Source organism: Microtus oregoni, unplaced genomic scaffold (assembly GCF_018167655.1).
Source record: "Microtus oregoni isolate MIOR12 unplaced genomic scaffold, Mior012 000016F_ref0000370, whole genome shotgun sequence".
In the NCBI taxonomy this organism is placed as follows: Eukaryota; Metazoa; Chordata; class Mammalia; order Rodentia; family Cricetidae; genus Microtus; species Microtus oregoni.
This window is the reverse complement of record NW_024543075.1, coordinates 25421402-25448325: the sequence shown is the minus strand read 5'-3', so window position 1 is coordinate 25448325 and position 26924 is coordinate 25421402. Positions and strand designations below refer to the sequence as shown.

The following is a 26924-nucleotide window of genomic DNA, read 5'->3' as shown; positions in this document are numbered from 1 at the left end:
CTTATATAACCAGGTATTCACTGAATTCTCTGAGATAGAATCTATCCTAAGCTCTTTAGCTAACTCAATAAACAAGTCAGGCAAGCATCTCTGTCTTAACAAAGCTTAAGTCCTAGGGAACAAAGACAGAAGCAAAAATGTTTGAAATTTTTTTCTATAAAGTTAAAAGCGACTAGGATTAAGGAGCATAGAGTCTGGTAATAGAGTAAAGGAGGGAAGGAGAACCAGTCTGGAGGCAGCTTGCGGTTTTAAGTAGGTAGGTGGTTAAGGTAAGCTTTACTGAGATGACTGAGATGGTGAAAAAAAAAATCTGCCAAAGATTTGAAAGATTAGAGGGGGATATTCAAGTAGAAATCTGGAGAAAAGCAATCTGACAAGAGAGAGTCATTTGTACAAAGGCTGGGCCGGGCGTGCCTTCAAGGAGCAGGCAGGAAGCAGCCCTACTGAGGTTGAGAGAGCTTTAGAAGGGGTGTGAAGAGGTGGGAAGCCAGCACTGAGTTGAGTGGCAGTCCTGTAGCTGGTTTTTTTTTTTAACCTTTGCTCTTTGGGGGCCCACCATCCAGCTCTGAAATGAATACACGGAGACTTGTCCTTTCTTATGAACGCCTGGCCTTAGCTTGTTTTATTTCTAGCCAGATTTTCTCAAATTATCCCATCTATTTTTTGCCTCTGGGCTTTTACATTTTTCTATTCTGTACACCTTTCTTTCCTTCTTACTCCATGGCTGGTTGTGTGGCTGGGTGGCTGGCCCCTGGCATCCTCTCTCCTCCTTTACTTGCCCCCCCTTTCTTTTTCTCCTTCTATTTATTATCTCTGCCTGGCAGTCTCACCTACCCCTCCCTCTCCTGCCTAGCTAGTGACCATTCAGCTCTTTATTAGACCAATCAGATGTTTTAGGGAGGCAAAATAACAGTTTCAGAGTTAAAAAAATACAACATTAAAGAATGCAACACATCATTAAACAAATATTCCACAGTGCAAATAAATGTAACATATTTTAAACTAATATTCCATAACGTGGTCCTTTTATGATGATGGCAAAACTCAAATGTCTATTTTATATTAAGATTCACTGTTTGGTTTTCAATGAAAATGTGACGTGATCTGACTTCTGACTGGTGCTTAGCAGTATCTAAAATTAGTTAAATCATTTTATACATTATTATCTGTTCTTCTTTCAAATAGGAAGAAATATGTTTTGATCATGTCTGTGTCTTTTTCATAAATATTTACTGACAAATTGGCAGAGACAGATATCCCTGTGAGGACAGAGTTCCATGGCTTATCTACCTGAAAGCATCACAGCAAATACCTCTGTAAGCCCTTTTGCCCCATTTTCTAGGAGAACAAATAAAATTTTTGTGTGTTTTCTTGATTGTATGTGATTTTGTCTGCCATTCCCTGGACTGTGCCTCTCCAATCTTGCCCATGCATGAGATCATCAGGCATGAACCCCAGAGCCTTCACCTATACAGGGGTTTAGATTTGATTCAAGATGTCCCTTCCAAATCTCCTATTCCAAACTGTACTGACTTCAATTTTTCAGATGTTTGCAGTAGTTACTACATTTCTATTGTTTATTTATGATTTAGATATGTAAATAACTTGAACTTGAATAATTAAATTTAAAATAAGAAATATTTTAAGTTCAATCAAAATTCAAATATCTCACCTTCCCAGAAGCAACTGACTTTGACTATTTTGGGTTGTTTGTTTGCTTGTTTTTGTTACGCCAATGATGTAACCCAAGGTATCACAAACACTAGCTACATATGCTATCCCTGAGCGCATGCCCAGCAGACTTGAAATGTACCATGTAAGTGTTATTCTCAACATCATATGTGCCATTGACATCAATATCCTCATTTTTAGAGCTGTGCTAGGGTTGGCCCTCTGTCTAGATATGGGTTAAAAGCACTGTATGAAAAAGACAGAGAACAGTCTAGCTGACTCCACATTCTGTGGGCTGACAGTGATCGGTCCCCGGGAAGTAACAGCAAAATGGGCTTCAAGTCAATATAGAGGACTATCCAGAAGTGCACAGAAGAGCTCATGGCTGCATGATTCCAAGGCAATCAGGAATATCTATTATGGAAGTCTGGAAGAAGGAAGATAGACACCTTTCAGGGCTGGATTGTACCATATACCACAGGATGGGTTTGGAGGTCAGAGGACACTTGCGGGCATTGGTTCCTAACACCTTGTTGAGCAGGGCCTCCCTTGTTTCTGCTGCTGTGAAGCATACTCCAGGTTGGCTGGTCCTGCAGGCTTCCAGATTGTTCCCTTGTCTCTGCCTCACAATGTCTTAGGAGTGCTAGGATTGCACATGCATGCCACCACACTTTAGGCATGAATGGCAAGCACTTCTATACGCCGAGCCATCTCCCCTGCCTCACCTTTGTGTTTCTGATCTTATGAGGGAGTCAAACAACAGTGACAGAGATGCCAGCTATTTTCTTTACCATATTCTGTAAGAATCAGTCCAACGCATCTTCACACAGACTTGGAGATGTCACTGTTGTCCTATGAACAGATGGTGAAGCTGAATCTTGAATGGTCAGTGCTCATCAAAATCGAGAAAGCATGCCCAAAGGCTTATGGTCACTCTGAAACTCTCATGGTCCCTGGAAACAGGATGTCACAAGAACAAACTTCAAACAACTGAAAATTGCCACAGGGCCCTGGAGAGGAAAGGGGGTGGTAAGCAGGGGTTCCTTTTATTTCCTGTGGATAAATAAGAAGGTGAGTTTTGAAGACATTAACCTTCATCCCCCAGGGCATATGAAAGACAGAGCTAAAACTATGTGGCCATCTCTCTGAGTTCTCCAGTCCCTCCCTCCCCTATTTGATACTTTTCACCCCCTACTGAAGTCTTATTTGCCTCTGCCTCGAAGACAGTGTGACCTCTAAGGCCTGTCTGGCACCAATCCTAAGTAGGTGTTATTTTCTTCAGCAGCTTAGACGTTGGTGAGTGCTCCTGCTCCAGTATATAATGCCCTATCCATGCTGATACAAGAAACCCTAATCAAACAGAGAAGATCAAAATCAAGCCCCCCCCAAGATATAAAAGGAGTCAACCTGTAGGGAATAAGAAGGCAGTCAGCAGGTGTGGGGGGCACAGAGAGAGCAGGGTGAATATGAGCAGTCAGGTGTCGGGGGCACAGAGAGTGCAGGGTGAGTATGGTCACAACATGGTTTATGTATGTATGAATTGTCAAAAAGGACATAAGGATGATAAGGTGTGTGTGTACATACATATACAAATGAGACTTTGGAGAAGTAATTCCCTGTTTCACAGGGTTATTTTGAGGATGAAAGACAATTAATTTGACATGCTACTGTGTCCATGGATAGGGACCTGTAACTGCTTTGGAGCTTTGGGAAACAAGAATCATGGAACATAAGAATCTCTTCCCTCAAGAGCATGTGTGTAAAAGCTAAAAAGAAAAACAAACAATAAGAAAAGATGCATAATGAGATCTATATGGTCAGAGAGAAGAAATATGGCAGAGAAGATGGAGTCTGTGATGTTAGGTCAAGTAGGCAGAAAGGACACATGCTGATGCCCTAAGGAGCTGGAGAGATGGCTCGGTGTTTAAGAGCATGTCCTGCTCTCTTTCAGAGGACCTGAGTTCAGTTCCCAGTATCCATATCCGTCTCACAACCATCTGTAACTCCAGCTCCAGGGATCTGCCATTCCCTTCTGGGCTTCCTGGAAACCTGCACACAGACATATCACACACACATAAATAACAACAGCAACAACAAACAAAAGTAAATATTTAAGAAAATACTTTGGTTCATTTCATCTTACAACTTACAGTTGCAGGGAAGTCAGGGACTCACAGAAAGAACCTGGAGGCAGTAACTGAAGCAGAGGCTGTAGTAATTAGGGGCGGCGGGGCATGGCGTCTCTCTCTGAGGCGTCTGCTCCCGAGAGAGCTGTGTAGTCTCTGAGCTCACTTCCTCTTCCTCCCAGCGTTCTGTTCTGTTTACTCCTCCCACCTATCCTCTAACCAATAAAATGAGCCAGGGCAGTTCCTTTATTAGCCAATGACCTTCCTCCATCAAGAGGCCATAGAAGGAAGCTGCCGACTGGCTCAGTCCCATGTCCTGCTCAGGAAATTGTGAAATTGTGTGTGTGTGTGTGTGTGTGTGTGTGTGTGTGTGTAGTTATATGGTGTTTATTTATATATTTATACATAATTTATGTTTGTATATGTAATATGTTATAAATAATGTATACAACTCAGGTAATACCTGTGGTAATACCGCATCAGTGTGTTGGGTCTTCCCAAATCAACCATTAATCAAGAATGTTTATATAATTATGCATAACGCAATGCTACACAGACTTGCCTATAGACCAATCTGATGGATGTGGTTTTTTTTTTCAGTCGGGGTCCCCTCGTCCCAGATGAATCTAGCTTTGTCAAGTTGACAAAAAACTATCAAGCACAGATGACTTTCAGAAAAGATGTGATGTCAGCAGGTCATCGGAATGTTAGGGAGGAGGATTTTAGCAGAGAGAATAATATTCACAAAGGCCTGAGGCGGGAGTGTGTCTGGTGGGGACAGGAAGACAAAGAGGCCCATTGACTGGACTGGGGAAGCGGGAGGAAGAGTCCTGGGAAGTCTTTGAGGTCATGACCTTGTAGAGAACAGCAAGCAAGAACCTGGTATTTTACTCAGAAGGCTCCATGGTCTGACTGACTTAAGTCAGACTCATTCTGGGAACAGACTTTGAGGGTCAAGGGCAGAGGCAAGAAGAAAGGAAAAGAAAACACAAAAATGCTCCTCTGGACAGTATGCTGACTAGTTTTACGTCAACTTGACACAAACTAGAGTAAACTGAAAAGATGGACGGTCAGTTGAGAAAATCCCTCCATAAAATCCAGCTGTAGGGCAGTTTCTTAATTAGTGATTGATGGAGGAGGGTCCAGCCCACTGTGGGTGATACCATCCGTGGGCTGGTGGTTCTGGGGTCTACAAGAAAGCAGATTGAGCAAGCCACTAACCAGCACGCCTCCATGATCTCTGCATCAGTTCCTACTTCCTGGTTTTTGCCTTGTTTGAGTTCCTGTGCTGCTTTCTTCAATGATGGACGACAATGTGGAAGTGTGAGTCAAATAAACCCTTTCCTCCCCAACTTGCATTTGGTCACAGTGTTTCATCACAGTGCTGGTAACCCTAAAACAGATAGGAAATGGTGGTTTGGAACACTGAAGAGAGTGAGGCAGATTGCAGTCACAGCTGGAAGGCAGAGCTGTTAGATACCCCAGGTCTAGGCATAAGGGGTTGGAAGCCTGAGGTTTCATGCAGAGAGAGTGGGAGCAACAGGGTGGCCATCCTTTTGTAAAGGCCGCCGGTACAGTGGATGCTGCAGGGCTAGAATGCCTCGAATTATCTGCATTTACTCTTAAAAACCTGTTAGACAGCCAAGTAGAGCCATCAAATAGATGAACACCCAGGAGAGAGATCCAGGCCAGAGACACACTTGTAAGTTATTAACAAGAGGCCTGGATCCAAGCTGTGACACTGAATGAACAGTGTCATGGGCAGAACAGGGAAAGAGACCCTTGGTGGAAGCCAAACAAGTGAGATGATTAAAGGCAGCAAGACAGTGTGTAGAGCCTCTGAAATTCCCTTCTCTTCCCGGTAAGAGAATGCTTGCTGTCAATCATGAGAATAAACCTCATTTTGATCCCTTGAGTTAAAGAGTCACCCTCTACAGACTCAAAAACTGCACTACACACAAACTTTACTGGGAGGAGTAGCAGCACCCCACAGTTATGCGCCATTAATGATTAGCTGAGCCCTCGGAGGATCTGATGTGAGAACCATCTGCTTCAGTGCTATTCTCTCCTCCAGGGCTGCGGGAGCTCTGGAACTACTTCCCAAGAGGGAAGTAGACCAAACTACCTCCAGAGAGAGTTCCAGAAGCAGCTTGGCAAGTAAGTGTTCCTGTAAGAGACAGAAGGTGGGGGCACATGCACTGTGATGACTCTGACCAGTCATGAGGAGTAACAGTTGTCAGGGAGGGTGAAAACTCCCCCATGGAAGACAAGATCTTAAAACCCCTAGGAGCCACAAAGGGAATGTCACAGGGTCTTCATAGGGGTACAACATTGGATAGAGGAAAGGGGAACCAAAAGTAGAGAGCTAGACAGCTGGGCAGAAGCATAGGCAGAAACTAAGAGGTATCTGGGGTGAAGGAGTACATGCTTATTTGAAGAAGTGAGGCCAGAAAATAAGGAGGAGTCAGCCATCGAAAGGGAGATACCAGCGACCAGGAAAGCACTAGGTATGGCTGGCCATGCCTGGAAAGGAAACTCTCACCTCGTCTTTGAGAATGCAGGAAAGAACATGGAAGTGCCACAGACGAGCATTCTCAAGGCCTCTGCCTAGACCAAGGGAACTGGGAATCCAGCCAAGGGGATAGATTGGCTGGATTCTCTGAGTCAAAGGTCATCGGGTTTAAAATTCTGCAATCTCATGCAGAAGAAAACAGGACAGACTTCAAAGACCAGTGTATATAGACTCAGAACATCTTTCCCTGGAGCTAATATAGTAGAAAACAATAACAGCAGCTATAATCCTGCAAGTTGCTGTTTATGTTAGATCCTGCAGTGTACATTTTCAGGCACGTCAATCAAAACTAACTCCAACGTTAATGTATTAGTCAACAGTTGGTGCACTGGCAAGCATCCCGAGCATTCCACAGCGCTCAAATATATACATGTTTCCTTCTAAACATAGATCTAGGATGTGCCTACCAAACTTAGCTGAAGAATAATGGAAGTTTGGAAATGGCCGGGTTGGGCTTAGGTGAGTTCCTTAGGGCACCACTCTAGGACCCAGGAAGAAGGGTAGTGCTCATCTGAGATCTCTAGTTCTCATGGGAAGTACCAGAAATGGAACTAGGGAGATGGCACAGTGGGTAAGAACACTCACAGCAGTAGCATGAGAATCCACATTCAGAAGCCGAGCAGGCTTGTAAAAAACTGGGTCTGTGTGAGCCCAGTGCTTGGGGATCAGAGGCAAAAGGATCACTGGGGCGTTCTGGCCAGCAAGCCTACCTGGGAAATGGCAAGTTCTAGATGCAATTAGATACCCTGTCACGTGGGGGGGGGGGACATAGAGAAGGTTACTCGGTGTCTTCCTCTGGCCTCTGCACGCATTCACGGGCATGCTCATGTGCACACCTGTAAATGTGCATGCACACAGTGCACACACACACACACACACACACACACACACACACAGGGTGGGGGTGTAAATGCAAATCTGACCAACCCATAGTGATCCTATTAACCAGAGCGTATCTCACTACCAAGCCGAAGTCAATATCAGGAGACTATAGACTCTCCCTCCACACTGCACTGGCAGTGAGTGGGCTGACGTAACCTGACTACAGGGAGCCACAAAATAATCCAGCACTCATACTTTAAGCTAAAATAGTATGTTACCTGGGATTGGACATCCACTGCGGCAGGAACTGGAGGGTGGTGCCGTAGGGGAGTGGCACACAGAGGAGTCTGAACCAGGCACTCAGTGTCGGTTCATTCCACTTACAAATACAACCAAACAACCCTGGCGGGTGGAAACAGCTCTCTTCGCTAGCTGACGGCGAGTCTCATAGTCTAGTAGGGAAGAGTTCACCTACATCTCCTTCCTTTGCAGCTCCAACCATGCATTGGCTGTGGAAAATTCCAAGATATTGTACCCTTTGGGGTACTCAGATGTCCATTCGTACATTCCAAATCAATAGCAAGAAACTAACACCCATACCGTGGGGCAACCAGGAAGAAGTACCTGCCAAGTTCAACTTCGCTAGTGATGTGATAGACCACTGGGCCAACATGGAGAAGGTAATGGGAGCAAGAATGGCACAGCTGGGTCAATTTCATTCACTTATCAGTTCATTCAGTTGAGATTGGCAGGATGCTTAATACATCTCAGACAGGAGAAGAGCTGTGAACAGGATGTTCATCTTCTTTGAAGCAGTGTAGGGCGACTTGGGAGAAAGAAAGGCAGGAGAGTTCTGGGGTTCTGTCGGAGAAGCTTCATATGCAGCTGTCAGTGGTGGCTGCAGAGACTCACAGCTGGCCAGTGGGCTGAGAAGCAGTGATTATTGAATGCTCCATCAATAGGACATTTCTATCACCTTCTCGGAGGTTCAGGAAGTACTATGAGAGAAGGGACAGAAGGAACGTAGGAAGTGGGGGTGTGAAATGTGATCTCTGGGCACGAGATGGCTGTTACTCTTGAACTCACAGTGACTAATAATTACCTGTACTAGATTTCATGGAGTAGGGAGAAGCTCAGGGGACCCCACTCCTCTCAGAGGATTTATATGCAGTTAAAGGTTAAAGAGTGACAGAGAGACATTTTGTTCAGTAGTGTAACCACTAGAAATGTGTCCATGTTTCTATAAACAAAGCCAGAAGCAACACTAATAAAACTTCCTGGGAACCACAGGCACACACACACACAGACACACACACACACATACACACACACACAGACACACACACACACACACACATACACACACACACATACACACACATATATCATACCCACCTCCAGTTGGGAGAAAGAAGGCGATCGAGAAACATGGGAAAGGGTGGGAAGGTGACAGAAGAGGCTGGTAGGAGGATGAATACGATTGAAATGCATTGTGCACATGTATGAAAATATTGTAATAAAACTTATGATCGTGTATAACTAATACATGCTACTCCAAATATTTTTTAAAAGAAGGTCTTAGGCACATGGGACATGTTGAAGAACCTAGTAATCCCACAACACACTCTCCAGTGTGACTTCTTCCTAGCATGAAATAAAGAGCAATGGGCTGGGGCACAGATGGGATGGGTGAGCTTGTCATGGACTGAGCGTATAGTGCCCTAGTAGGCTCAGTTTAAACACTTGGTCTCCTGCTGGGGACAATGGTTTGGGAGGTGATGGCTTTAAATGGTGGGATTAGATGAATTCGGTCACTGGGAACATAACTTGAGGGGTTTTGCTTAGTCTGTGGTCTCTGCTTCTTGTCACAAAGTGAGTAGACCCTGTCATGACGCCCTGCCTCGCCATGTGCTCAGAGTAATGGGTCCAAGCAATAATGATCAAAGCCTCTGAACCCTGGAGCTAAGAGACATATCAAGGTGTTTATCACAGTTATGGCCAGCCTGATTAGCATGGATTATAGTAGGAAATCGGCGACAACTCAAGATTGAGCCAGTCTTCTCAGAAAGCTAAGCCACATGTCTCTGACACCCAAGTGTGCAAGTGAGATGCCCACCTGGCAGGGAATAAAGGGCTTCAGCGAAAGAGATGGAGAGGGAGGAGAGGCAGACACTTCCAAGATCCTGTCCATCTCTGAGTTTCATCTGCTACCTGCCCACCACCTGCCTCCACCTCAAATCCGTTTCTGGAGGATGGACCAGCTCACATGGGCTAAGGCAGGAGAAAGGCCAGACTTAGCCAGCAGGGGCGTCAAACAGGACCACCCAGAGGCAGCTGTGACAGTGCTGTTCTGAGGTCCTGGCTCCGCAACACGACCTTCACCTGGAGATTGCATCATTCTCTATGCTGAAGACGGAACAAGGTGGGAGGTTGTTGTGTGCCTCTTCCAGGAAGACTATTGCTGCCCGTGCCAGACAAACAGTGTAATGACAGACGGAAGGGCTGATATGATCCAGGTCAAGACTGATGAAGCAATGAGCCTGAAACAGTAAATTGTGGGGTGTGGGTGAGGAGTTACAGGAGCATGAGTAACTCAAGGATGTGTGTGCCTCTGAGAAGCCCTCAGCTTCTCCGTGTATCAGTGATGCTCCTGGAACAACTGGCAGGCAACTACAGCACCAGCAGCTGTTCGCTACACATGGAACAACCTGGACTGACCTATAGAAGATTCACATGCCTTGCGCATCTTGCGGACTTGGACTTCATTGTTTTGTCAGTTCCCGAGCCCAGAGCCTCGCCTTTCCATCCACAAGAGCGTGTTTCAATCCAGAGGAAGGAACTGTGTGACAAGGGTGATGTTAACAACACAAACAGTATCTATTTCTATGCCTGTAGGTATGCTTGCATAGACTAAAGTACATGTGTGTACATGTTGGTATGTGCTGGTGCACATGGAGGCCAGAGGTCAACCTCAGTTGCCCTTCCTCAGCCCCACCACTCTGGTTTTTGAGACAACGTCTTTCACTGACCGGGAGCTCATCAAGTACCTTAGACTGACTCTACAGCAAGCCTCAGGCACCTGCCTGACTGCTTCCCCAGGGCATGAATGGCGAGTGTGTGTCACCAGGACTGGTTCTGGTTAACGTGTGTTCTGGGGGTGGAACTCAGGTCCTAGAGTTTCCATGGACAGCACTGTCCTGAGTGAGTGGTCTCCTCAGCTAGCTTCTTGATTTTTTTAAAGTTATTTCTCCTAGAACTACTGAGGAAAAGTCTTTCTGCTACAGGTCATGAAAGAAATAGTTACATAAACCAGAGAACTGGAAACTAATAATAATCAAGGGGGAAATACTGAATCCGAGGACGAGAATTCGAAAAGGGTTGGAGGGAAGATCCACCTGCAAGGATGCCTCCCAAATCACTTCCTCTACCCAGGACCCTCTTCTTGCTTTTCACGGTCCCCCAATGCCACATTATGAATCCATCAAGCCATTAATCCATTGATTAGATCAGAGCCCACATCATCCGATCATCTCTGGAAATGCCCAGGCATACATCGAGGGTTATATTGGGGTTAAGCCCCATGAAACCTCTCAGGATTCAGAAGGATTACTCTAGCAGGCAAGAACGTAACTAATAGGGTCTGAGAGTAAACGAAATAAATTAGACCACATAAATCTTTTTATCATGTCCTATTTATTCTTCCTATGTTCTCTCTATTGTTCTCTTGATGTTCCCCTTTTGATGATCCTCCTTGTTCTTCATTGTTCTTCCTATCCCACAAGGTCCCCAGTTTGTATACCCACACAGACAGTTGGCAGCTTTCTGGTAAATAGCAGTGATATCAAGCATGCATTTCTTAGGGCTACCAGGATGAATAAAAGACTAACAAGGCAGGTACCTTATGTGTCAGAAGGGGCCTGGCTGTGAGAGAATTAGGATGGAGCTTGTCCTCCCAGGCTAAGCATCCTGGTGCTATATTCACTGGTACCCATGTGAGAAGGAATTTCTTTCTCTGGGGCTGCTTTAATGGCCCAAGGTTTTTTCCTATATATCTTAGGGGTAAAGGTACAAAGAGTGAATTTCCTAGACTAAGGCCTTGTGTCAAATTAAAGGTGAAGGTTAGTACAGAATATTAATAGCTTGTTAGGGTAGAGCAAAGGACAGTAGGTTACACTCTCCTGAGTTGGCAGTTAGAGAATTCAGGGACACTCAGTCCTGCTTATTATGAGTAAGAGCAGACACACTGTCTCTCTGTTCAGTGCCTCCTGCCCAGGGCTCCTTTCCCATCAGTATGTCCTGACAATAAGGATAATTGTGGGGGTCTAGCTTTATGTGGATTTGACTATGAGAACAAAGGTTTGCCTGAGCGAATGCTCTCACACCAGGGTCCCACAGCGTGGAGAAAGGCATACAGTTGTCAAGACAGGAAGAGTCAGGCTTAAAGAATGATTTATACACTGCTGGGATATTTTGGGGTGAATCCCATGATGGAAGGGAGAAACATCATGATTTCTCAAGATTCCTACAGAACTGACAGTGACTATCCAAAAGGGGAGTGTTCTCGAAGCTTTGCAAATCGAGTTCTCCACCAGATCATAGTCCTGTGGGTCTGTCTATGTCCGTGTGCTCTGACTGTATAATCCCTGTGGCTCACCTCAGAGGTGCACTCTGCTCATCTCTTAGGCCTCCTCAAGCCAATCCAGCTAGCAATCAAAATTATCTATCACAGTAATATAGATTGGGTTTTAATTGTTATTTTTAAAGCACGCAGATTAAAAGTCTCTGTTTTAATATAGTGTTGATAGACCTAACCCTCAGTTAAATCAAAGTTTTGAAGGTTTTCAACACTTTGCAATAGTGTGTGAATGTCCTCAGAGCAACAAGCCTACCCCTAGACTTGCAATTTGTTCTGTTTGCTGTGTCCCCACGTGTGTCTTCTCACCAGGTCTTCTCTTTCGTCAGGCTGGCAAGAGACCTCCTCGCCCAGCCCTGTGGTGGGTGAGTGGCAGCGGGCAAGAGCTGAAGTGGAACTTCCGAGAACTGAGTGAACTCAGTCAACAGGCAGCCAACGTCCTCTCGGGGGCCTGTGGCCTCCAGCGTGGGGACCGAGTGGCGGTGGTCCTTTCTCAAGTCCCAGAGTGGTGGCTGGTAACCCTGGGCTGCATACGGACTGGTTAGTAACTGCCCACACAGGCTGGGCACTCTCTCTTGTAAAGGAAATGGAAGGCAGAGAAATGCAGCTTCCTCTCCCCCAAAGAACTGCCCCCATAGAACACCCTGTCCTTCCTTCCTACTGGTCCTCACACCCCATCTGCCCTTCCCTGCCTGCCCCCAAGGATGTCCACAGCCTCTCTCTGTGGAAGAAGACAATTCCTTTGATCTGTTTGTCTTTGCCAGGCCTTGTCTTCATGCCTGGAACCATCCAGATGAAATCCACGGACATACTCTACAGGCTGCAGTCATCCAATGCCAGGGCCATTGTGGCTGGTGATGAAGTGGCCCAGGAAGTGGACACCGTGGCCCCAGACTGCCCTTTTCTGAAAGTCAAGTTGCTGGTGTCTGAAAAAAGGCGAGAAGGATGGCTGAACTTCAAGACACTGCTGAAGTGAGTATCTTCTGTCTTAGCTAGGTTCTCACCCAAAGTGGAAATCAAGGCTAAGGAGAGTGAGACCATGCAGAAAGAAAAGCAGATAAAAGTATTTAATCATCCCTAAGGTGGGTGGGGCCGGATATGCAGAAACCTTCTGAGAAGAAGACAGAGTGCCCCCAGGATTTTCCAACAAAGGACTGGCAAATACTTTCATCTTCATGTGTTGATGGTTGTAAGGGCCATTGTCTACCACACACTTCCGTCTTGTACACATGCAGCCCAGAGTCCCATGCCATGGACACATTTTTAAAAAGAGAACCCCAGGAGACTCAGCGGGTAAGAGTACTCATAGAACAAGTATGAGGACCTGAGTTCAAATTTCCAGCACTCACGTAAAATGCCAGCATGGCTGCACATGCCTGGAACTCTTGCATTAGGAGGTGAGGACAAGCAGATCCCAAGAGTTTACAGGTCAGCCTTGCCTAGTCAAAAAGCTAAGATTCTGGTTCACTGAGAGTTCAAGGAAATATCACGGGAAGCAGTAAAGGGAGCCACCTGACACTCTGCTTTGGTCTTTGAATGTTCATATACAGATGTTTGCTTAGCACATACTCACATGAATAACACACACACACACACACACACACACACACACTGCAAGGCACATATATATAATATAAACATGCATGCACACACAAATACACTACCTAGGCACATATAAATGCATACATTACACAAGTACATACACACACACACACACACACACACACAAATACATCCTGGCATGAAGGTGACTCACTTGCACATGCTAGAAACAGCAACATGCTATTGATCTGCCTGGGGCCGAAAGGCATCCAGAACCATTCACCACAGTCATAGAAAAAATGAGAGGCAGCATCAAAGAGATGCCTGGTGCACTGACTTCCAGTCTCTTCTTCACACATTCCATATCCCTAGATGTAGTTTCCAGGATAGTGGTCCTTCCGGAATAGTGGTCCTTCCGGAATAGTGGTCCTTCCGGAATAGTGGTCCTTCCAGAATAGTGGTCCTTCTAGAATAGTGGTCCTTCTAGAACAGTGGTCTTTCTGGAACAGAGGTCCATCCAGAACAATGGTCCTTCCGGAATAATGATCTTTCCAGAATATCATAGCTAGACTGGCTGAATAAACGGGATTCTTGCTGCATGTCTAAAATCCTTCCATTAGAAACATGTGCCTTAGGAAACATTGAGGGAGACAATAAAGTTGCTTTTTTTTTCCTTTCTACTGCTGTGATCTTTAAAATAATGTCCATGAAAATAAACAATGAAATAAAATAAAGTTTTGAAAGATTCAAGTTCAAGATTCTAAGAGACTTGTGGGTTATTACAGAGAATAAAAGTGAGTGTCAAGAAACCATGTAGGATGCTGGAGAGATTGACCGCTCTTCCAGAGGACCTGGGTTTGATTCCCAGCACCTATATGGCAATTTACAACTATCAATAGCTCTAGTTTCAGGGAGTACAATGTCCTTGTCTGACCTCCACACGAAACGTATACATGTCATGCATGTTATTTTTTAAGCTCTTGAAAAATTAACTGCTCACCTTCTATGCTTCTGCCATCATTCTGGGGCCAAGCACAACTCAAATAACATTCAGTCCCAGCTAAGTATGTTTGCTCTCTGTCTTTGTTGAAGAGTTAATTTTCCCATTGAACTCTCTGGGATAGGTTGTGTTGTGCCCATTTCACAGATGTTGAAAGTGAGACTCGCAGCAGTAAAGTAGCTTGTACATACTTACATGGTTAACCAAATGCTAACCCTGACTCACTCCAGGATGCAGGAATTTTACCACTCGAGACCTTCCCTTCACAGACAAGTCCTCTGACTTGCCCTGGTCATCCTGAGGGCTAGTGAGGAATGCTGAGTCACAGAATCCAGGCCAGCTCTGAGACACTGACTTTCTGGTCTTGTAGGGATGCATCCAGCACTCATCACTGTGTGGAGACTGGAAGCCATGAACCAGCTGCCATCTACTTCACTAGTGGAACCAGTGGCCCTCCCAAGATGGCAGAGCACTCCCATTCCAGCCTGGGCATCAAGGCCAAGATGGACGCTGAGTAAGCTGAGCTTTTCCCCTCTGTAGACTCAGGGTGATGATACTGAAGTCGGGTCCGATTTGCCCTGGAGACTTCTAGAAAGACAACTTGAGAAGAGAGGCTAAAAGGGCAAGGCTTCAGAACTGGGGACTCTTCAGAGTGGCGTCTCTGTTTCAGACAACCCAAGGTCTCAAGACCTCTTCCTTGCTTCAAACCACACTAGTAGGGTGAAAATAGCAACAGGTGCAGGTGTCCTCTTCCCTGACACTCTCTGCCTTATCTTTGGGGTCCTGGCAGTTTGCTTTAATGATACCCAGATTCCAGGAGGACATCTTTTTTGTCAACCACAAATTACTTTTCAAATTGATTTCTGAGAAAAGTATCATCAGAGGAATGAAGTAAACAGAGTTATTGGAGTTTCTAGAACACAAGCTTCAAGCCAGCACCAATTTCATTACTGGGTAAACATGACCTGTGGAACCAGAGGGTACAGTGCCAAGGTCTTCGTGAACTAATAACTGAAGACCTCTGTGCTCTTTGTCCATAGGTTCTTCCTGCAATGATCATGCTATTATCAGCTTTGAAAATATTTAATGTTAAAAACATATTAAATTATAAGTGCGGAGTACAGCCTAATAAAAGCCTTGTCACACAAGCAAGGGGACTTGAGTGTGGTCCCCAGAATCCTCATTTAAAGAGTAGAGTTTGGTGACCTGCCACACTCAAGTCCCCGAGCTTGTGAGACAAGGGTTTTCCGAGGTGTACTCCACACTCCTAATTTAGACTAATTTAGTTTGCTGATACTGTTGGCTTGGAGGTAGGACATTTATGCTTTTAAAAAGTTTAAACAGTAGAGTTTGGTGACCTGAATTTGTAATGCTAAATCTTGGAGGTGGCAATTGGTGAGCTCCTGAGACTCACAGGCTGGTAAGTTTAGCTGGATTGAAAAACCCCAAGGCAGGCAGTGAAAGACCCTGTCTCAAAAATACAGGTAGACAGTACCTGAGGACAGCACCTGATGTTCACCTCTGGCCTCAACAGACATATACATACATACACATACGTATGTGTGTGTGCTCTCTTCCCTTGAACACACACTGCCTTCACATGCACACAATTGCACACAAAATAAATAACTTAATACATGAGCTGAACTAAAGTACAATTTTGAGATTACTTTTAAAACTAAGGCATTACTTTTCACTCCTGCCATCCCAAATTAGTTCCAATATGCTTAATTTCCTAAAGAGATCAATCATCTTCAGTATGCGTGTGTGCATACAAGCATAGCAGGGCACTCCTGTAGGCAGAGACTGCTCCCTAGTTTCCCGACTGCTCAGACCCTTTGGCAGTTATATGGCGTCTCTTTGACTTTGCCTACTCTCTATATATCTCTGTTTGGATTTCCCACCTGACTTTGCTCTGCTAAGCTATTGGCTGAAACAGATTTATTCATTAACCAATGGTAGTAAAACATATTCACAGCATACACAGGGGAATCCCATAGTACACTCCCAGCTGCAAGAAGTTCTTCCTGTCTATCCTACAACATCTTTGCTTTAACCCCAGTTTGATGCCTCTTATTCTGCCCTGAAGAGAGAAAAGAAATAAGCTTTTTCCTGTACAAGGAAAACTGCAGCTGTGCTTGGGCAGTCCCTGATGCTTGGAGCAAAGAGAACCAAAGGCCAAAAAGGCCTACTCAGCCAAGCTTTGGACATGGCAAGACCGTTAGCATGTTGACTTGGAGGCTGAGGAGATGGCTTTGTGGGCAAAATGCTTGCATAAGTGTGAGGATCCCCCAGCACCCACATAAGAAGCCAAGTGTGGTGGTGCATATATGTCACCCCAGCACTGGAGGAGCAGAGCCAGCAGGGGCTCTCTGAAGCTCATTGGTCAGCCAGTCTAGCCAATCAGTAAGCTCCAGGGTCAGTGAGAGACACTTTTAAAAACTAAGTTGGAAAGTAATGGATAAAGACATCTGCACACTCCATACATGCCTATGCCTGCACACACACACACACACACACACACACACACACACACACACACGATTGTTTGCTTTGGTACCTTTTGCTAGTAAGCTTTTCCTGGGTGGTTTCACTTGCCAGTCACTGTCCTAGTATTGGAAATAAAGTAAGAGCAAAACCTAGTTATCTGCTAAATTGTGTCTTCTAGGGTCATGCTTTCAAAAGCACTGCCGCCCCTTCACACACACGACATGCCCACACCTCACCCTTCCCCCCACAGCCCCTCAAGTACCACACCCATCCGTGTGCACTCAGCTCTGTGTGCCTGTGTTCTGTGTTCTCAGCTCCTGGACAGGCATGGATGTCTCTGACACCGTATGGACCATCTCGGACACAGGTTGGATAGTGAACATAATAGCTGCATTTCTGGAACCCTGGACACTAGGAGCATGCACGTTTATCTATTTTTTGCCAAAGTTTGACCCAAAGACTGTTCTAAAGGTAAGAGAGAATCATCCATATTGGTTAGTCAGAGTAATCTCGGGTCTACACACTCCAGGTCATGGCAGTTGATTTCAATTCATAAAAAAAAAACCTTCTGCTAAAAATTCCAGCCACATAAATGAGCAATGGACAGCAGGAAGCAAGATGCAAGTTTGCACCCACCTAACAAAGCTCATGGTCTAGGGACAGAGATGGACACAGGCTTCGATGAGTGGCATGTGTTCAAGAGATGGGACTAGGTGGTTGTTCTCTCAACTAAGAGGCACTTCTTCTGCTGTCATATCTCAGACAAATGTATGAGAGGTAATAACATCTCCCTCACACACAAGTGTGTATACGTGCGTGTATGCATGGGTGTCTGTGTACCTGCATGTGTCTATGTATGAGTGTGTGTGTGTGTGTGTGTGTGTGTGTGTATGTCCTATTTCCTTCTTCCTTTGCAGTGTAACACAAGATGATGGTTAAAAGGTGTGGAATGCCACTATTCTAGTGTACAGTTTGAAAAGAATTCACTTGGGTTAGACATTGCTTCGGTCAGCTTAGGCTACTACCCAGAAATGTTGCAGATGGGGAGGCTCTCACAGCCGATGCTTCCCATGCTTCTGAAGCTTCGAATTCCCATGAATTCGAAGATGATCAAGGTGTTGGAGGAGTTGCCTGATTAATGGGGGACCTCATGCTGACTTGTAGGAGATCACCTTCTTGCTATAGCCTCAGAGGAGGGAGAGATGGAAAGGAGGGAGGGAGGAAAAGAGAATCTCATCCTTTTGTTCTAACACTAATGTGCCATTGGCACAGGTTTTCCAGTACTTGGCATCAATATCTTCAAATCCAGTCACATGAGGCCTAGAGATCCAGCTTAGAGCTCCATTCAGCATATGGATGTATGACTCATATCAGACACCTATGTAATCAACACCAGATGGAAGCCTAAAATGTTTCCATGGCTACTGGAGGCACCCATACCTCCCCTGGCCACACCCTCACCTCAAAAGTCAGTAACTCTCTTGACTTCTACAGGCTTAAATTTCACCTCTTCTCTCTCTCTCTCTCTTTTTTTGTCAATTTGAGTGTAGGATGGATTATCTTTTGTGTCTAGTTTCCACTCAGCAAATTTCTCTGGGAAGTTAATCCATATTTTTGCATGTGTCTGGTTTGTTCTTTTAAATTGTCCTATAGTATTCCATTCTAAGAATGTATCACCATTTCTTTCCCATCATATTACAGATGGGTGTTTTGTTTCTGTCCAGTTTGGGAGGAATTCTAAAGACCAAATAAGATTGCTTTCCCTGTAGAGTCTGAGGTAGTCACCAAGTAAATCTTCTATGTCACCGCATAGTAACAAGCAATAAATGTGCTTTCATTTTGATTGCAAAAATACACTACAGAACTAGACAGAGTCATCAGTTACACGTACAGGAAGCTATTGGGTAATACTCAAATGTTCTTTTTCCCAAAACATTTGCTTTTATCACTGTTTAGTTCTGCACAAAGCAAACATGGTGAGGGAAACAGCATTGCATCCTGCAGCAAACACCGACTGCTCCAGCTGCTTGCGAGCCACTTAATGCCGCAGAGCTCAGGACCATACACAGGATCACAGAACGTGCTGCATGAGATCATTGTGGGGACTTCAGGAGGAAAGACAGGGCGGAGTTAGCATGCGGCTCCTGGCCTCCCTTGGACACTGCTGTAGAATGCTTTTAGCCACTTTTGACCGCTATAATCTCTCACTATTAGTTTCATGGAAAGAGCCTATAACAAAACTAGTTCCAGCAGGTCAAGACACTGAGCCAAGTTCATGTAACTCATTTGCTGCAGCATCAGGTGTAAATGCTCTGCAGGGTGGGGGGACTTCCCCAATGCAAGTGTTGTATCTCTGAAGGGAAAGGTAGCCTGGCAGTTGGGAGCCAAGGAATACCACAAAGCCACACCACACAGCAAACCTCACACAAGGGATTTATTGGGAGGGAAAATCCCAAGAGGATGGCTGCCTCTGCTCAGGTGAGAAGCAGCACAGAACAGAGCAGAAGACAGAGTTTATATAGTTTCTTGGAGGGTGGAAATCTCCAGGGTGACGTGGGATTGGAGGGATTAGGAGGCCTGATCTTGGGGCAAGCTCAGGGATTGGTGGGATTCTGTGGCCTGATCTTGAAGCTCAGGGATTAGAGGGATTTCTTGCTTGGAGATTGGTGGGATTTTGTGCTAAGGGATTGGTGGGATTCTGTACTTGATCTTGGGACAGGTTCAGGGATTGATTTTATTTTCCTCTTGGCCCTTGTCTTAATTAGGGTTTCTATTGTTGTGACAAAACACCATGACCAAAAGTCAAGTTGGAGATGAAAGGGTTTATTTGGCTAACACTTCAGCATTGCTATTCATCACTGAAGGAAGTCAGGACAGGAGCTCAAACAGGGTAGGAACCTGGAGGCAGGAGCTGATGCAGAGGCCATGGAGGGGGTTCTATTTACTGGCTTGCTTCCCCTGACTTGCTCAGCCTGCTTCCTTATAGAACCCAGAACCACCAGTACAGGGATGCCACCACCCACCACGGGCTGGGCCCTCCTTCATTGATCACCAACTGAGAAAATGCCTTACAGTTGGATCTCATGGAGGCATTTCCTCAGCTGAGGCTCCTTCTTCTCTGATGACCCTAGTTTGTGTCAAGTTGACACACAAAACCAGCCAATACAACCCTGGTCTCCAACTTGGGGTCAAGTTAGAGTCAGTCAGGCTTTGACAAAAGTATTCCAAATAAATCTTGTACCTCTTTCTGTATGCATTTGTTCCTCCATGGTGTCGTGAGCATGGATGAGAATCATGAGGCTTGTTAAGTCTGAAACAAACACAACAGACAAACCAGGATCTCAGTCTGTAGCACTACAACTTGAGGAGTCGTGACTGTCATGGCAATGCTTGCCTTGCTGAGTTTATCAGCTGCTCTAGTGAGCAGTGTCTCAGAAGGTTCTCTCCCTGCAGGTGCTGTCCAGCTATCCCATCAACAGCATGGTGGGTGCCCCCCTCATCTACCGGATGTTGGTGCAACAGGATCTTTCCAGGTGATGGACATTTGGGGACTTGTAGGAGCATCTACACCCATCCCTATGCCTATTTATCTGGACACACTGAACCTATATAAACCCAGGGTCATCACATAGCAGAACTCAGTTCTGAGCCTGAGTGGACTTCATTTTCAACAACGCTGAGGGAAAATAAAATCTCTTCTTTAGTTACAAGTTCCCACATCTGCATAGTTGCTTCACTGGAGGTGAGAGCCTTCTCTCAGAGACTCTGGAGAACTGGAAAACCAAGACGGGCTTGGACATCCGAGAATTCTACGGCCAGACAGAAACGGTATCTACTCCCTAGGGGACCATGGGCTGCATGCTCCTGCCAGAAAAAAAAATTATGTTTGCTAATCAGGTTATTGGGAAGTAATGTATCCCTCTTTTGGTTGAGAAATACTAATTGAGCATCTTCTATGGGAACAAAATGACAATGTTCCTGATTTCATGAGCATTGCAGTCTAGAAGGGGAGGAAGGCAGAAAATCAAGAAATTGATGCCAAGGTAGGCAATGCAAAGAACTATGAAAAGAGGTAAAGAGTCAAGAGCTAGAGACTTAATTTTCTGTGTTGCTATAACATAATAACTGAGGCGAGGAGATTTATGAAAAAAAGTAGATACTTTGGCTCATAGTTTTGAAGCCTGCAAAATCTAAGATTGAATGTTGGCATCTACTCATACATTCCGTCTCCCATCCCCATACTGCTTCAACTCATGATGAAAATGGTTAGGAAAACAGACATGGACCAAACAAACTAAAGCAAGGGGTAGCCTTGCTTTGTAGAAAACCCATTCTTGTGTGACTAACGGAGTCTTAAGGGAACCACCACTCAGTCTCATCAGAAAGGTGCTGAGTCCTCTTAGGACCTTAGAGGGGCTCCCTCCCAACATGGCCACCAGCACAGCATCGTCAACTGTTCATTCAGACAAGACCATCACGGAAGTTCTCTGTGATGGAGCCACACATTCACAGGAAACTGCAGGTCTCAGAAGTGTCAGGCACAACACTCAGCTGTCAAACAGAAGCAAAGGATGGGGAGAAGCCAGTTGCATCCCTACCACCCCTGCCAGTCTTGCAGTTAATGGGCAGCGTGTGTACAGCATGTATCTGCAGTTTTGTGCTACTCACCAGAAAAGCCTTGAGAGTCTGTCCCCGAGCTTTATTGGCTCCTTTTCTGAGCGTCTTCCTCTCTCTTGACCCTCAGTGTTTCTCTCCTCTCCTCTCCTCTTCTCTCCTCTCCTATGCTCCCTTCCCTGTCACCTATCTTCCTCTTCTAGCTACTAGATCCCCAGTAGTGTTCCCACCAGCAGGTTGGAGGCAGTATTGTGATATGGAGCAGTCAAGAAGAGCTTGCTAATACAGGTGAGGACCACAGTACACAGAGTGCACACCTAGTAAGGGCTGTCATCCACCCAGAGGAGAACATGTACAGAAAGGGTTTCCCTGTCCCACAGCCTCTCTGAGGGCAGGGTTCATTTCAGGATTCAAGCAAACTGTCCTCAAGATCTTGTGGGTCTTTTGGACTGTAGATGGCTAGCTTTGTATTTCAAAAAGTTAATTGATACATAAGAATTGAACATAAAATTCCTCCTTCTTCTCATCCTTTTCTTCTTCCTCCCCTTCCTCCTCCATTCCTTTTTCCTTCTCTTTCTTCCTCTTCCTCCTCCTCTTCCTCTTCCTCTTCTTCTTCTTCTTCTTTTTCTTCTTCTTCTCCTTCTTGAGAAACTGAGAACCAAGCCCAGACCTTGCACGGGACCCACAATTGTCCTACCACCGAGCTCTGCCCTCCCCTGCTGAGTGATATTTCTCTATCTGTGCACCACATATCATGGTTGCTCAGGGTATTAGGCTTACCCACCTACTCAAGCATTTATCCTTCTTCTCCAGCTTGGAGATGTGGGGTCCATTGTTGCTTATTTTAGTCACTGTACTGTGCTGGAAAATATGAGAACCTATTTCTCTCATCTAGCTGACTTTGTGGAGAGTAGCTGTTCATTTCTCTTCCCTGGGGAGAAACCAGATTGTCTTCTGAGCAAATATTTTGGTGAAACCACTAGGATTGGGGTTCCAGGAAAGGGAGAAAGCCGGAGGATGGGAGTGGAGGAGACAGGAGTGTGAATGACTCGGGTAGGAGTGAGACCTGATCACTGAACCCTTCCTTCCGCTGACTGCGCAGCTTTTCCTGAGCCCCACTGTTTTCTCTCTCTCTCCTCACAGGGACTCACCTGCAGAGTTTCCAGGACAATGAAGGTCAAACCAGGCTCCCTCGGAACAGCCATTCCCCATTATGATGTACAGGTTTGCTGAGGGCGATAAGGAGGGAGGGAAAACATGAATTTGTGGTCATGTAGTCATCTATTATATTTTCATTGAGTGAACTAATATTAGGTATGCCAGCCCAGCTGGGTGAGTTCCCCAGAGTCCCCACCTTCTGACTTAAAAAAAAAAAACCCAGATCTAGATGGAATCATAGTAGAATTCCACCAGCCTTTCAAACAGAAACTATAGACAATACTTTTTATTATTATTTTATTTTATTACTTTAAAAAATGCCAATCCAAATTCCCACTCCCTCCCCTCCTCCCACTCCCCTCTCACTCCCTCCACACACCTCCCACCCCACCTCCTCCAATCCTAAGAGAGGGCAATGCACCCTGCCCTGTGGAAAGTCCAAGGCCCTCCCTACTATATCTAGGTTGAGCAAAGTATACATCCAAAGAGAACAGGATCCCCAAAAAGCCAATGCATGCAGTAAAGTTTTAAAATTACTCTAAAAATGTAAACAGAAGGAGCACCTTCAAACACCCGTGAAGCCATAATAACTTAAACGCCAAAGCCAGGTAAACACACTACAACAAAACAAATAAAACTATAAAATATGCCTGGTGAACATAGATGTAAAAATTCTCAATAAAATACTTATAAACTGAACATAGGCACATATAAGAAAGATCATCCACGATGATCAGGTTGTGTTTATTTAGACATGCAGACATGCTTCGACATACCTAAATCAATAAGTATAATAAATCATATCAATTGACTCAAAGACAAACATTGCATGATTATCTCCATAATGCCTAAAAATACCTTTGACAAAAAAATCCAAGCCAACTTCATGGTAAAAGTTCTGTAGAGAACAGGACTGGAGGGAACAAACCTCAGTGTAATGAGTTATATATGAGAATCCCACAGCCTAAATGAAGAAAGTTTGAAGAAATCAAATTAGATTCAGAAATGAGACTGGGCTGTTGACTCCCCATCCCCTTTCTATAGAGTACTGGAGGCATTAGCAGGAGAAATGAAGAAGAGAACAAAATTAGATAGCAAAAGAAAAAGTCAGATTATCCCTATTTGCACATGATATGAAATTATACATAAGAGATACCAAAGATTCTACTGGAAAACTTCTAAAACTGTTCTACACTTCCAGCAAAGTGTCAAGATCCGAAATAAACTTGCAAACATGAGTAATTTTCTATACACCAACATCTAACATCCGAGAAGGAGACCATGGGTACACTCTCATTCACAGTACCCTCGAGGATTTATCTAGAAATCAACCTAATGAGAAAGATGAAAGTCTCTCACAGTGAAAACTTTAACTCTCTGAAGAAAGAAATTGAGAAAGGCACTAGAAGAGGGGAAGACTTCCTATGTTTATGGATTGGTAGAATTAATATTGTGAAAACGACCATTCTACTGAAAACAATTCACAGATTGAGTGAAATTCTGCTTAAAACCCCCATGATACTCTTCACAGAAAAAAAAAAGTCCTAAAACTCATATGGAAGTAAAAAAAAGAAAAAAAAATACTCCAGATAGTACAAGCTACCCCAAGCAAAAAGAACAGCACTGGAGGGGTTACCATACCAAATCCCAGGTTATATTGCAGAGCTACAGTAATGAGAAGCATGCATCAGCATAAAAACAGATGTGCAGATGAATGGAACAAATTAATTCAAACGTAAGTGCATGTAATTGTAGCCATCTTCTCTTTGACAAAGATGTCAAAAATATGCAATGGAGGAAAGACAGCAATCAGCAAATGGTGCTGGGGAAACCCAGTACCCACAGGTAGACAATTGCACTAGACCCCAAAATAAAGTAGAAGAAAGAACTCGATGTGAACCCTAAAATTCTGAAACCGCTGGAAGAAAGCCTAGGCAGTGGGCAAGAGGTAAAGATGCAGGAAAGGACTCTCCAAATAAGATTCCACTTATGCAGGGATTAAGGCCAAGAACTGACAAATGGGACCTCACAAAACCAAAAGGCTTCTGCACAGCGAAAGAAACAACCAGCCAAGTGGAGATGGTGCTTAGAGAGTGGGAGAGACTCTTGGCCAGCTACACACACGACAGAGGAATACTACTCAGAACATTCGAAGAACTCCAGAAACAAAAGGCCAAGAAAACAAATGATCCACTTCAAAAATGGGTTGTGGGTTTGAACAGAGAATTCTCAAAAGAAAATATAAAAATGGCTAAGAAATATTTAAAAGTATTCATCACCCTTAGCAATTAGGGAAATGTAAAACTAAATCTACTTTGAGATGTCATCTCACCCTGGTAAGAGTGGCTAAGACCAAGGAAAGAACTAACGCCAAATGCTGTTGAGCACATGAGGAAAGAGGAGCTCCTGTTCGATGTTAGTAAATAGGGAAATGGTGTATCTAATCGGTACATCAATGCGGATAGTTCACAGTAAGCCAAAGGTAGATCAGCCTTGTGCCCCAGCTATACCACGTCTTGGCACATGTCTGAAGGACTTGACATCCTACTCCAAAGATGCTGTTCAGCCATGTTCATTGCTGCTCTGTTCACCACAGCCAGGAAATAGAAACAACCTAAATGTTCTTCTGCTGGTGAATGGAAAATGAAAATCTAATACACACACATACACACACACACACATACATACACACACATATATGTTACATATACACTGAGTGCATACATTTTATTTATGGGATACAACCAGCTGTAAAGAAAAATGAACTCCCGAGCTTTGCAGGTGAATAGATGGAAAATACAGAGTGAGATAACCCAGACTCAGAAAGACAAAGGTTGTGTGTTCTTTCTTATTTCAGGATTCCAGCTGCAAATCTTTTTTAAAATTTACTTTTTTATTTAAAAACAGCATTTTTTTATTATACATACAAATTCCAGTTTCCTCTCCCTCCCCTCCTCCTTCTCTTCCCACCTTCCTCCCACCCTACACCCCATTCAGTGAAGGTGAGGCCTCCCATGGGGAGTCACCAAAGTCTGTCGCATCACCTTGAGGCAGGATCAAAACCCTCCTTCCTGTATCTGGACTGAGCAAGGTATCCCTCTACAGGGAATGGGCTCCAAAAAGCCAGCTCATGGACTAAGGATAAATCCTGGTTCCACTGCCAGTGACCCCACAAACTTTCCAAGTCACACAACTGTCACCCACATTCAGAGGACCTAGTTTGGTCCTGTGCAGGTTCCCCAGCTGTCAGTCCAGAGTCAGTGAGCTCCCACTAGCTCAGGTCAAGCTGTCTCTGTGGATATCCCCATCATGGTCTTGACCCCTTTGCACATATTATTGCTCCTCCCTCTTTGTGGCTGGACTCTGGGAGCTCCGCCCAGGGCTCAGCTGTGGATCTCTGCATCTGCTTCCCTCAGTTTCTGGATGTACGTTCTATGATGACAGGGCACTCATCAATCTTATTACAAGGGAAGGCCAGTTCAAGCACCCTCTCCACTATTTCCTTGAGTCTTACCCAGCTATAAATCTTTAGGTTTGTGTCCATAACATGGGGTAATGATAGAAACTGAGAAAGTAGGAAGAGATTGGGGAGAGAGTAGAGTAGAAGAAATGGTGGGAGGGGAGGGAGTAAAACGAGTGATATGAAGGGAAAATGAGAAAAATGGAGAGACTTTAACTGGTGAGGCTGGAGAGGAGAGTGAAGGGTAATACAGAGAGGGGCATGAACATGAAGAGACAAATAACACTAAGGATGTTTGAAAAAAGCCAAAGGGAAGCATGTTAATTTATGTTTATTTAAGAGCATATATAATGAATATGTATGTATAGGGGTGTGTGTGTGTGTGTGTGTGTGTGTTTGTGTGTGTGTGTGTTTGTGTAAATATACAGTTTTAATGAAGTTATACAACATGGGTACTAATGCTTCCCTCAAGAGCCAAAGATTAACAAAACACAAAACCCTAATGCCAGGCATGGGAATTCTCCCTTGGAATTGTTGACTAGGGGTATGGCTCTGAGAGATTCCCAAACAAAAGAGGCTATTGCTATTGCCCTTGGTTGCCCTCTGGGACCTGAAAATACGAGCCTATTGATGAAGACACCACACACTTTGGGCACTAGACTTGGAGAAATTGACTGGAGCTGACCTGAAATTCTTCCTGAGGCCTCACTCACCCAGTATTGAAAAGTGCCATGCAAGCTGACCAAGGAGAAAAGCAATCAATAGTTCTACTCAGCTATAAGTCTAATAACAAGTACTGTCCCAGCAAGAGATCCCCAATGGTGCAATCATGGCAG

The 26924-nt window shown here is 44.7% G+C and overlaps 1 protein-coding gene and 1 long non-coding RNA gene across 2 annotated transcripts in view; one reads left to right on the top strand and one right to left on the bottom strand.

Annotated features, from left to right (window-relative positions):
• Positions 1-703: 703 nt before the first annotated feature.
• On the bottom strand, positions 704-7555 carry LOC121457586. The gene is made up of 3 exons (XR_005975775.1): positions 7470-7555; positions 2463-2624; positions 704-2098 (listed from the first exon to the last, which is right to left on the bottom strand). It is a non-coding gene; the product is annotated as an uncharacterized LOC121457586 (long non-coding RNA).
• Positions 5819-26924, top strand: part of LOC121457585 (acyl-coenzyme A synthetase ACSM2, mitochondrial-like) — a 32582-nt gene continuing 11476 nt past the window's right edge. The window contains exons 1-9 of the mRNA XM_041666476.1: positions 5819-5954; positions 7684-7871; positions 12154-12364; positions 12589-12796; positions 14737-14880; positions 17171-17327; positions 20310-20389; positions 20561-20684; positions 22614-22694. Of these exons, the coding sequence (XP_041522410.1) occupies positions 7692-7871; positions 12154-12364; positions 12589-12796; positions 14737-14880; positions 17171-17327; positions 20310-20389; positions 20561-20684; positions 22614-22694 (1185 nt within the window). The 5' untranslated portion in view covers positions 5819-5954; positions 7684-7691. The remainder of the gene's footprint in view (positions 5955-7683; positions 7872-12153; positions 12365-12588; positions 12797-14736; positions 14881-17170; positions 17328-20309; positions 20390-20560; positions 20685-22613; positions 22695-26924) is intronic.